Genomic DNA, 13,098 nt, shown 5'->3' on the forward strand with positions numbered 1-13,098 from the left:
CATAAAACAAAACATTGAGTAAACTGCTAAACAAATATTTCTTATTAATTATAACTTTCACCTGAAGTAACTCATGAATGTTGATGGCCTTAGAAGAAAGAGCCCAACTAAATGTGGAAAATGTGGTCTTGAAAAGTGGAAGACCACCACCCCCAAAAACATACTACAAATATGTACACACACCATGAATATGCTCATTACACACACACACACACACACACACACACACACACACCACAGAAATCAACACATACAGACCTGTTTTGAGGAAAAATAATAAAACTGACAAACTGTTAAACATTTTTATTGTGCAGACTTATAACTTTACAGGATATGCAGGATAAAAAAGTGCAAAATATCAGTAAGCATATAAAATTTCAGCTATCTTTTGGACCAGCACTTGATTTGTACAAGGGACTAAGCATCTATATAGAACAGACATGTCTTGGGATACACAGTTTACAGATTGAATCACAAAGCAATTTCCCAAGTGATTTTCCTCATATAAAGATAAAAATATCTTTGCACTTAAAAATATTTCAGTATAGTACATTTTCAGTTATGTACACAGTTTAAAAGTAAAACTATGTCCATGCCAGTGTCTGTTTTAAATGCAAAAAACCTAAGTAGGTAACAGGTTGGCAATTAAAGTGTCAGGAAAACTGGAAGAGGCCAACAAACAAACAAACAAACAAAAAAGCAGAATTCCAACAGGTGTATGGAAATAAAAATAAAAGCATAACTGAAGGTTAAAAATAAAGTCCCCCTGGGAAGAATCTTAATATGAGCAGGAGGAATAAAAAGCTTTCCGATGTACCAGGCAGCTTTCTGTATGTGACTCAGGTTTACAGGTAAAATTCCTCAGTTTGAGTTCAGAAGAATTTGAATTTATTCCAGCAAAATTACCTCAATCTTTTATTACTGCGTCCTCCCCCATCTTCTCTCTGAGCAAAGTGATGCTTGGATTAGGTCCAAAGCTCCTGGCAGGGGGAGGGGCCATGTGTCACAGCATTACTGACAGTTGCAAGTGCTTTACTTTGAAGAGGTCACATTTGCAACAACTCTGACAGTCTCACACAATGGCCTCCATTTTATGAGCCCTTCCCCAGAGGCCCACCGATCAGCTGAAAAGAGAACACAATGTTCAGCCACTAAACCACCCCAGTGATGGATTAGTTTGGAGTCAGGAAAGCGTGATTATTCTTGAAAATAAACGAAGCTGAATAGACATGCTGACCTCATTCAGCTGGTGAGAGACAGGGAAAGTTGGCTTCTACTCCTGCCAACCCAGAGAGGGCTTGGCCCCATTTATCCACCTTAATTCGTTAAATGGGGCTGATGTGGACCATACTCGATATGGGTAAAGATGTTGTGTCATCAAGTGCAGACATGAACTTCATCTGATTCTGTATCTCAGAGTCAGAAACAAGTGTGAAGAACTAGGTAATGGATTTTTCTAATTTTGGTCTTCAGGGAGGCTGCTGACCTAATGAAAGTTGATGAGGTGGACCCTATTTGAAAAGGAAAACCTGGAGAACAGGAAGGCACTTAGGTGTCACCATCTATATAACAAATAGTCAGGCACAGAAAGTATCACAGGTTAAAATTTCAGGAGAGTAACGCATTAGTCAGATCATGTGCAGATTATATTTTCTAACTTGATAAAGATCACTAGATTCCACTGGATCATTAAAGTGATGGCAGCAATCCACTAACAGTTCAGAGGGAAGAGTTGGTTGAAAACTGCCCACATACCTGTACACTCAATGGCAATAGCCTGGAATTCTTCCCTTACCATAAAAGGATCAACATTTTAGAATAGGCAGTTGAGGTTGTTAGTTCTTTTTTTTTTTCCTCCTCAGTTCTTCATATTTCTCTCAAATTATCTTTCAATGATAGGCTCATATCTCAGCCAATAAAACAATGATCCAAATGTAAGGAAAATATTTTAAATGGGTTTAAAAAATTCATACCACCCCAAAAATAGAAGACATAGCTCAGAAGAGACAAATAATAGTTATGAAAACTGAGTGATTTCTTTGCTCTGAACCAAGAAAATTCATTCATATATTGTTGCTAACAACTTGAAACTTGAAATTGGCACCAAGGAAATTCAAAGGGAAAAAAAGAACCGGATATACTTCTATCCTTGAAATGTCATTTATATTTCTTTCTGCGTGTTGATGTGGATATTGCTGAATATTTTGCCAATAGACTCAAATAGCGGGTCACAGAAGGCATGGACGTAGATGGAATAGACACGGCTGATGCACTGAATCTCAATCAAGAAACTCTTAATGCACGGTACAACTGCCCAGATGTGCAGAAAAGAGAGAATGGCAAAGTAAATGCCCCAGATGAGTGCCACTGGGATGCCAAAGAGGGCAGACAGCAAACGGTAAAACCAGTACTTCGTCACAGTGAAGGTGGTGAAGCTGGCCTTCCAGATGCCATCGAAACTGTGTGTCCCTTCTGGTTCTGCAATCACATCTTCAAAATCAATCTAAAAGGAAGAAGTGACAGAACATGAGCATGAAATAGAAGAAAAGAAAAAAAAAAAACCCATTTCTAAGTATGCATAAATATATATTAGCTTTTATGTACAGGTTCTGTGTAAGATGCTAAAAGGCACCCAGCAGCATAAGCCTCGCTTGGAATTTATAGGAAATTCAGAGATTTGGGCCCCACAAAAATCCCTAGGAGTGGCATCAAGGAGATTTTCTAACATGTCCCCCAGGTGCTTCTTTGCTGTGTGAAAGGTTGAAAACTGCTGCTCTGAGGGAAACTAAATGGATATAATAAAATTCCTGCCTTCAAGTAAAACCCAGCAACATGGATAAGTATACATGGCACTCAATAAAATGTAAATGACATGACCTAAGTTAATTGACTCCAAGACAACTACACACACAATGTTAAGGGGTAGTTAGTTCATAACTGATTATCAACTCTTCAAACATTCAACTGCTAGAATATCTTCAGGAAATTAGATCATTGTGAGCTCTGAGGATTCAAGAAGTCTTCATGGGGTGGTGGGACCTGAGCAGGGATTGGAAAATGGGGTATGATTTGGAAAGGAAGGAAGAAGGGATCTTGAAAATGCAGTGAGCAAGGCCCCAGGAACAAGGAAGGATGATACAGTGAGTGTCACAGGCAGATAGACCTGTGTGGCCACGGCTGGAAAGATGGGAGGCCAGATTCAATTTTATTTTATATACAGTGGGGGTCTATTGAAGATGCTGGAGCAGAGGAATACAGCCACAATCAATGCAGTCATTTATCAACATGAATTTGATATCAGTGTCCAGCTGAGAAAAAAGGAAGAGACTCAAGGCAGAGAGATTCTTGCTGTATCCCAAGTTTGAGGTGGTAGGGCCAAAACTGGAATAGGCCATGAAAAAGAAAAAAGAAAAGAATAAATAATGAATTTCAGGATGTTAAAGGAAGAATCCACAGGACTTAATTACTTCAAGGATAGGGAGAGAGAAAAGCCTAAGGTGAGCTTTGAGCTTCAGGTTTTCCTGCTAGAGAGAGCAGAGGTGACATTAAAAGCAAGAAGAAAATTAGGAAGGCAGTTAAGAAAATGTTAAGAGAGAACTTAATTTTTGAATTGAGCAAACAGTAAGGTTTTGAATAAGGACAGATGCAAACATCAGTGGTCCACACCTGTACTAGTCCCTTTTGGTGGCCACTAGGAAGTAATCAAATGAGTTTGCAGTCACATAGCACTTAACAGTTACCAAGTGCTTCTACATGCATAGTCTCCATGTGATCTGGGATTTCAAACCAATCTGGGAAGGTAGGTTGTCATTTTACAAAAGAAGATACTTAGGTTTAGAGAGGTGAAGGTGACTTGCTGAAGTCAAACACAAAGCAATGGTGGGGACAGAATGCAAACTTGGCCTCTTTCCCAAATAGCGTTCTCTCCCACAGTACGTGTTCACTTAAGCAATTAATTCCCAGGAGCTTTTATCCCTCTGGAAGGATTATATAGACTAAACTGAAGCATAGGGTAAAAAAATTACCACCAAAAGAATAGGACAGAGCCAGCTTAACTGCTTGGTGGTGGCAGCAATATGAAGGGATCTAATGTAGTTTGAAATCCAAACAAGTTGATGACTGCTAGCAGCAATCCAGCTAATCTCAGGATTAGGGAATTAGGACTTGGGTGACTCCATGGAGTCTCTCAGTGCCAAGGAGCCACTTTTGATTCAACACAAATAAAACCTCTTTCATAAAAAGTACATAATACTTACCAATAGTTAAGGTTTATTTTCTAGAGCATTCTGTTTCTTGATCTGTTGTCCAATGTCCTAAGAATATGTAATATATAAAAATGGTATGTCCACAATTATCTAAATGAAGCTAAGTAAATTTATTGTTGTTCTAATGTTTTCTTTCTTCATTTAGATCTAGACTCAGAAGTAAACATTTACTTGTGTGTTTTCAAAGGCTGTTCTAAATGTGCGGCAAGTCAGATCAGTCCTTTAATGAAGTTTCTGTGCAGTTTACTTGTCTACTGTGGGGTTTTGCTCGGATAATGCATTTTCCTAGAGCTATTAAAAATAAAGCCCTGCTGTTTTCCTTCATTCAACTGAAAGGTACCCAAAGAATTTTATTTTTTAAAGATGACCTTATTTTGTAAGAGGATTTGGTGAGGTCAGAATGAATGCGCTAGAGCAAGTGTTCTTAATCTGAGTCAAAGGATGGGCAGTGTTGGTCCATGAATGCCCTGAAGTGGGTGCATACATTTTGAGTGTACAATAGAAAAGGGTCCATTGCTTTTTATTAGAAAATATCTATTACCAAAGAAGGCTGGTAAGCACTTTATGGGAACAGAGGATTCCTATCTCTTTACAGAACAGAATTTAAGCACGTCTGCCTAGAGATTCTTTTCCAAGGGAATGGATAGTTACTAACACTTGTTGATTGGCTATCATGATCAAACACTGTTCTCATTTAACTTACAGCAACTCTGTAATTTATTATTCCCATTTCATAGAAAAATGTAAGGTTTAATAAATTGTCCAGGTAAATAAGAGGTGGATTTGAATTTCTAATCTGGTTTGAAAGATACCGACTCTTTCTTCAATACCACATTGCTTAAAAAAATATTTTTCAAATTTTCTCTAAGATGATTATAGTATTTCATAATTAAATGGTACATTAACAAAAAAGAGTTTACTGAATTTAACCCTCTGGTAACTGTAAGAATTCCCACAGTGTGGTCTCTGAGGACCGTGTTACGATGAGGTCATACACATATATACACAATTGGTCCTTAGTGAAGATCTATGAACATATGCATGTGTGTAAGATTTCTCAACGATAAGTTAATTTTTCTAAACATAAATATAAATGCTTTTTTCAATGAATATTTTGGAAATTCTTAAGCTTTATTTTAACTTGCTTTGATTATTTCAAAGCAAGTTTAGTGCTTTTTTAATGCTTTCCAGAAACTGCACTGAGCATGATTTATTTATCCTCAAATATCCAAGTAAATTTGGAGCAGGTCTCCAGGGATGGACAGCAACATGACAAAACTAACATGTTATATAAATATATTCAGTTAGTTGCTTGCTTTAGTCTTAAAAACTTTAAGTGGCTTAAAATAATATTAAAAGTAGAACCAATTAGATGCAGCTGAGAAAAAAAATAAGGCAGGTTAAGGAAACACAATGAAGCCAGAAATAATGTCTAGTTTCTCTCCACCTCCATTTCTGCAGCAGTAATAGTAATAGGTTTTTTTGAGGAGAATATGAGAAAATTTATGCAAAGTGCTTAGCATGGGGATAGAGCGTTGCAGTACAGTAAATGCTTAATAAACGGCATTAAAAAAGTACTTGCTCTGGGTGACTAAGCCTTTTAATTGCAATAAGATAAACTATCAGCTGCAAAGTATATGGTGGCTGTGAATTCAGACCTCATCAATGCTTCAAAAGAACTAACTTCCATCTGTAATCATCTTTACCACAACCCTCTGAGATGCGTGCTCTTATTCTCATTTTACATATGAGGCTACTGTGGGAGGTTAAGAAATTACCCAAGGACACAAGGATGATAAGTGGCAAAACTGGAACTTGTCCTACCCCAAGTTTGACCTTTTTTTGCTTATGTATCCCTAGGATTATAAGCTCTTCCAGTAGCCTTATTTGCTTAATTTTCACCCATATAGATATGCTTTCTAAATCATTCACATTTTGATTATTAAAGGAATTACTCTTGTTAATGTTTCCATTTTAAGTTAGGACATCTCGTAATTAGGATGTTTTTCATTTTTGGTACTAATTGAATTTCCGTAGCCCTGAACATTATGTTCTCACAATCCTGGGCACTTAGCCAAGGACTCTCTCTAATTGGCAGATAAGGAAACTGAGGCACGATTTAAATGGGCCAGACATTCTCAAGGTCCCAAGTGAATCAGTGGAAAGGCTGAAATTAGAACTGTAACTTCCTGATTCCCAGGCCTAGGTCCAGCCCTGCCCTCCACACAATTTCCCTAGGAACTTACATCTCTCTCCCCAGGTCCCTTCTCTGCCTACCCCATTCATATCTGTAGGTCTCCTGTAAGTCTCTCACTGTCTTCTAAGACATAGACTTGAAATGTATCTCTGTGTGAGGTTAGGAGAAGTGTCCTTTTCTCAACACTAATACAGACATTTCTGTACATTTATCTAGGGTGAAGAAAACTGGAGGGAATATTTTGAAAAATATCCTCATTGTACATTTTGATATGTATTCATAATGCACTGAACCAAAGTTCTGTTAGTAATCAGTCATTCCATCTAAAGGTAGTTCACAATTCCATCAGTCAAAGCATAGTGGCTTTAGCAGATTCATAGGTATTTAAAGCTGAAGGGATCCTTAAAGAAAAGGAGTCCCATTTGAGATAGAGAAATCGATGTGCAAAGCTGTCAGATGACTGGATCAAGAATACTTTCCCACATAATGGCAGGCACAGGATTGGAATTCAGACTTAGAAACTTTCCTAGGCTCTTCCACAGCTGTCTGCTGTCACCATACATCCTCAGTCATCTGGATGCTACATTCTGTAGTCAATGTAAAAGGCAGCTAGGCTTGTATGTGAATTTGAACATCATTGAATGAATGATGATGCCTGTTTCTGACAATCCCCAGTGTGCTCATCGTTCACATGCATCATCGGTTTGATTTATCCCTTATCAAAGCTGTCACTCGGGAGTCCCGTTCCCTCAGGGACATGCTCCTCTTATCCCTCTATAGGAGGGCAAGTCTTGCTCAGAGCAGAACTTTATCTGCTCACCTAGATTTGGAGCAGAGCAGCAGTTAGAGATTTGCTTTTAAACAAACACAGAAACCAAGACATGCAGGTGCCATTTAGTTTCTTAGAATGGGATGCCTCAGATGAGGTTGAGCAGCTTCTCCAAGAACTGATTTTCTGTTCTGTAATCTATGGAACAAGTTGCGCCTCTGGCCCGAATCATTATGCAGACTGCAAGATCAAAGGCATAAATATGCTTCAGTGATATTTCTGTGTCTTAATAGATGCTTTATAAGGAGTCAACAGTTTATATAACTAGATTTTTATAAATGACATTAAATACTTTTGTGCAACATTGACTTATGATGCTATACTTTTGGAAACATAAGTTAACAAAAATCTATCAGCAGATGTTCAAGAAAAGCAATCTGTCTCATTGTGTTTTAATAATAGCTGGCTAATACAGTAAGTCTCAGAAGATTTCATCTTGTTAAATGTATGCAATGGAAATATGTTATATGTACACAGGATTAAAAAACCATGGGGTCATTTTTTGTCTCAAAATTTGGACATTTTATTTATGAATAAGGAATTTTCAAGGAGGAAACTTTAAGTATATTTGAGATTTAACAAGCAATGATGCTTGCCTTGTCTGTTTCTGTGGGAAAGTATCTTTTTAGACTTTTGTCAAAATTGTGAAAAAATCACAAAATTGTGATCGTATTGGATATATGGAGCACATAAATAATAACAAACAAGATGTTTACAGAAGATGTGTGTTGCCTGCTCTAAATCCACAGTCCCACTTCTCTGCCAAGTGAATCTTCGTTTATTCAGGTCTTGGAAATAATTCTTTTATCTCAGAGTTAAGTTATAGTTGGTTATAGACTTGCCAGGGTAATCTTAGTCTCCTTGGTGAGTGGTCAGTTTAGAGTAGACATGTGATCCAATTCTGGCCAATGAGATCTAAGTAGAAGTCTGCTGGGCAAGACTTCCAGGAAAGCTTTATCTTCCTTATGAAAAGAAACAGAGGTATATGGTGTGGCCCTTTGCCCCTTTCATCCTACTTAGAAAATGATGTATTGCCTTAGTGTAGAGAAGTCATCTTGTGACCATGAGGTGACATGTATAATTAAAAGACCAAGAGAATAGAAGATGCTGCTTTTGCTGTTACCAAACTACTGAAACAATGCCAGTAGCTGTCTGCCTCTAGACTTCTTATGCTCTTATTTTTAAGCCACAGCTCTTCAGATTTTCTATTACCTATAGCAGAGAGCATTCTTAAGTGGTATAGTAACTAACACTCTTTCCTATTGGTTGGCATAGTAGGTGTACAGCTCCTCATCTAGAAACCTGAATTCAATTAATAACCTCAAAATATCTTTTCAACACTACTAGACTCTACCCCCAGAATGTACTCCTTAACCTGTATCAGAAGAGTTTGTTTTACGTTAACATTTAGTTTTAGCAAAGTGTAAGTAGGATGATAAATTGACTATGAAAAAGCAAATTCATGTATTCTGTAATAGCATCTACGATGACTCCCAGTGATCCCCCCTCCCCCACTTCTTGGTATTCATGCTTTGTGTAACACCCTCCCCTTTAGTGTGGGCTGGATTTATTGATTTGCTTCTAAATAGTAAAATGTGGCAAAAGTGATGGGGTGGTCACTTCTAAGATTAGGTTACAAAAGACCATGGCATCATCTTGCTTCCTTTCTTGCTCTCTTGCTTGCTTGCTCTGCTGGAAGCCAGCTGCCATGTTGTGAGCGGCCCTATGGAGAGGTCTGTGTGGAAGTTAACTGAGGGAGAGCTCTAGCCAACAGCCACTGAAAAACTGAGTCCTCAATCCAGCAGCCTGGGAGGAACTGAATCCTACCATTGGCCATGTGAGTGAGCTTAGAAATGGGTCTTCTCCTAGTCGGGCTTTGAGATGACTCCAGCCCTGACACCTGGACTGCAGCCTTTGAGAGGCCCTGAACCAGAACTACTCAGCTAAGTCACACTTGGATTTCTGACACACTGTTAGATGGTAAATATTTGTTGTTCTAAGCTACTAAATTTGGGGGTCATTGGTTATGCAGCTAGAGATAACTAAAACAAACCATCTTTATTTTGATGATCATGTTTTATTTTCTATTACATTGCTCTTTTTTCTGTTAGATAATTTAATTTTTAAGCTTATAGAAAAATGTATATAATGAATGTACATAAATATCCTGGAATTTGGTCCCAGAGCAAAGTCTAGAAACATATGAGAAGGAAATGCAGCATTTTCAACTTTCTACAATTCATATCAAACTGAATATTAGAAAAGTTTCAGGCAATTGATAGTGCTATCAGTGCATATCCATAAAGTGCTTGGCTTTCTACTCAGATATGCACCAAAGACTAAGAGCCAGCTCCACCTAGAAGACGCATCACTGAATCTTGACTTCTGAATATAATGTCTTGAATGCACCAGCACAGGGGTAGTGTTGCAAAAGAATCAACTGGAGGGAGGATGCTTGTTAAAATGCAGATGCTCAGGACCATTTCAGACTCAGATCACACTCTCTGGGTTGGGGCCTGGGGAATCTTATGCAAAAGACTGAACTAGCGAATGACACATCCATTTGGATTTAGTGACAACTTCTTTTTGTTGCCGATACTCTTTACCCCCTGCCTGGAAGCCCTAGTCTGCTTCCTGCTTCTTTCTGGAAACTCCTCATGTGCTGGCTGGCATCTGGAAGTTGATGGATAATGAATGAATGGAAATTCTCTTGAAAAGCTATTCCTAATTTAAACCTATAAATATTTATTATTGGACAAGGATGAATGACTACTATTTATTATGAAAAACACAAAAACCGGCAATAGAAATCCTGATTTATTTTTCATGACTCTAAACCCAGTATAAACAAATGCATGTTTTAAAAATCAAATACGTACTTCTAAAATCCTAACACATGAACCAAACCCACACATACAGAAGGAGAGTTGAGACTAATTTCAAACTCCCCTCAGTGTTCTCTCACATATTTCCAACATGTTGAACAGCCTTTGAAGTCAGTGGAATAAATGTTGTCCATGAGTGTGTGGGTGTAGAGAGGGCTGAGAACCAGCACAATTAAATGTTACCAGAACACAGGAACTTTGCTCTAATGCCTGTGTGTTTTCTCAGGGGCAAGGGCAAAATACCCATTTGTTTACTGGGCTGAACTAGCTCCACTGCAGGAAAAAAGCTGCAGTGTTCTTGCAGCCCCGACTGAAAAGAGGAGGCCTGGACTGTACCCTTAATGCTTGTGATTGCTTGGACTTCCAGAGGATCCACACACAGTCCTAGGAAAAATGTAAACCTGGGGTGGGAACATTGAAGTGTTCTTGGGCTGCTTTGGGGTGGCAGGTGCTAGGCAACTTCACCTTGTGGGAGAGCACAGGATTGCCTGAAGGGAGAGGGCTGCATTACTAACCAGGGTTTCAAGCTGGAAGAGGACAGAAAGGTGGATATATAACTACCTCTGAGTGAGAGAAGAGGGCTGGGTGTAGAAAGAGGGGTGCAGAGGGGACCTGCAGTCCCTGGCCTGGGCCTCTAGCTGGGACCCTTGAGTGTCTCTCTTTGGATTGACCTCTCTGTTGTTGCTTCTCAGACATTACAGAGACCTCAGAATAATGATATTTTATACATATAGTGTCCTATTTCACTCATCTGCTTCTCTTCACAAACTTGTGAAGTTCTAGGTTATCTTCATAACAAGAATGGAAAATAGTATTTTATTTCCCCAATAAGGAAAGGTCACTTAACTAATAAATGGATGGACCAAACCAAAACCGAGGGTACGTCTGTGTCTGTTGTACCCATCTTGGTATCCTCCACAATTCCTAGTAGTACTATGCACACATTAATTAGCAAATATTCCTTCAATATGTATAATATTTTAAAGGAGCTATAAATGTCCATTGAAAGAATGTAGGCATACATTAACTATCATATTATCTACTATAAATTCTTTTCCGATTTCACAAGTGCACTTTTATTTATTGATATTTTTGGTATCCCATTTTATTAAAAGAGATGTTCTTTCCACCATAGCTGTATAATACCACGATCTGATCAAAATGAAGTGTAGGGTTGGTTATAATTTAAGTTACTTGAACGGCATGGAAAGCCTACAGAGGAAGGGGCAATTCAAATTCAGAAGTCTTCAGCTTTAAGGAAGAATGATTTAGAAAATATTGATTAAAGCATGTTGTTGCTTTGTTGGGTTTTGCCTCAATGATCTGAATAACTACAATTGTGTAGTTCTGGCCCCAAAGCAGGGGGCATGCACTGGAGTATGTTGAGGAGGGGAAGCAGGGGTAGAAGCAGAAGTAGCAGCCCAGCTCTTCGGGGGATCAGTAGAGCACACCAGTGGGGAAGAGATAGAGTGAGGAGAGTGAATTTGTTCTTTGGTGTCTCTAGTCTCCACTTTTCCTCATGTTTTCCTGTGTGTGTGTTTCCCCAGTGCAGGAGGCCTACATTGTAATTTGTACTTTAGAATGAATCTAGGTGACTGTGTTCTTTTTCCTGGCAGGGTTATAGGGGGATGCACAGAGCAAGGCAGAGCATTATCTCCAACTGTCCTTTATTGTGTCATTAATGGACTTAGGGCATGAGTGTGGCAGATATATTCTGAGGCAGGAGAGTTGTACAGAGGTTTAGGAAAAGCAATGACATACATTATAGAGTACTATATGCCTCAATTGGTTCATCACATCCTGTATGTGAGGACCTTCAAGGCAGGTGTTATTTCCCCCATTTTTACAGACCAGGAACCTGAGTCTCAGGGAGGTTGTAATCAGTGACTGAACCAAATGCAGGACTTAGGTCTCTTGGATCCTCCATCACACAACTCTCTTTAACCCCACACCAGTCCTTATTCTGCTTATGAAGCCCTGCTCAATCAGAATCACGTAGGAATTTCTGAATCCACATGCTCTGGTTGCTCTCCCTTGCCTGCAACTGTGCTTCCCATCCAAACTAACAGAAAATGCTGCCCTGACTCAGCATAACCATTTCTACCAGGACAGGGCATGTGAATCCAAGCCAGAGGTTGTGGCTGGCCTCCTTCTGCTGTCAAACCTCCATGCTCAGCATTACCCTCACTCTCCAGCAACCAAGCTCTTCTCTGGTCAGGAACCCCTGAGTCATTGGCCATTGGTTACGAGGGTCCCCATTGCCTTGTCACCTCCCTGTGGCTTTTTCTGGTTTACCATAACATTGTACCTTTCCCTATTCCATTCCTGTAGGGCCAGTGGTTCTCAAACATTTCTTTTTTAAAATGCAGATTTCTGGGCACTGAGATTCTGAATCGGTTGTGTCTGAGCGTAGGGTCCTGGTGTCTGTACCTCCTCCCTCATTTTGATGCAAGTGGTTATAAGTAAGACACTTTTAGAAAAAAACAAACTGTCTTAGGCTGTCTTAGCTCTCTGCTAGGTGAGAGGATCTGAAAAATCTAACACTCAGATCTGAGTGGGCATGATATTAAGTTAGTTACTGTGTTGCTTTCTACTGTTGAAAGGCAATATGGTACCCTGCTTGATAGCATGAGGGCTGCTTTGAATATCAGCTTTGCTAAGCTACTAAATCTCCCTGTGCCTTAGTTTCTTATCTGTAAATTGTGGGTATAATGGTACATACTTCATAAGATTATTCTTTGTATTAAATGACTTAACTTATGCAAAATATTTGGGACAGTGCCAGGGGCAATGGTCAATACTACATCAGGAGCTTCTGGCCCAGGCACCCAAACCAGAAGTGGGGAAGTGTCAGGGATTTCAGTAGCAGTGTTGGGAGGATGGAGGAGCTATCTTGGAACAGGAGAACCTCTTGGCATTCCT

The 13,098-nt window shown here is 39.2% G+C and overlaps 1 protein-coding gene across 3 annotated transcripts in view; it reads right to left on the reverse strand.

Moving 5' to 3' along the window:
- Window positions 1-281: 281 nt before the first annotated feature.
- CAV1 (caveolin 1) overlaps window positions 282-13,098 on the reverse strand; it is a 33,902-nt gene continuing 21,085 nt past the window's right edge. Inside the window, exon 3 of one of the 3 annotated variants that reach the window (XM_007450784.1) lies at window positions 282-2,503. In XM_007450784.1, coding sequence (XP_007450846.1) covers window positions 2,162-2,503 — 342 coding nt within the window. In that variant the 3' untranslated portion in view covers window positions 282-2,161. The remainder of the gene's footprint in view (window positions 2,504-13,098) is intronic. The other 2 variants (XM_007450783.1, XM_007450785.1) reach the window with 2 other exon arrangements.

This window comes from Lipotes vexillifer, unplaced genomic scaffold (genome assembly GCF_000442215.2).
Source record: "Lipotes vexillifer unplaced genomic scaffold, Lipotes_vexillifer_v1.1 scaffold314, whole genome shotgun sequence".
In the NCBI taxonomy this organism is placed as follows: Eukaryota; Metazoa; Chordata; class Mammalia; order Artiodactyla; family Lipotidae; genus Lipotes; species Lipotes vexillifer.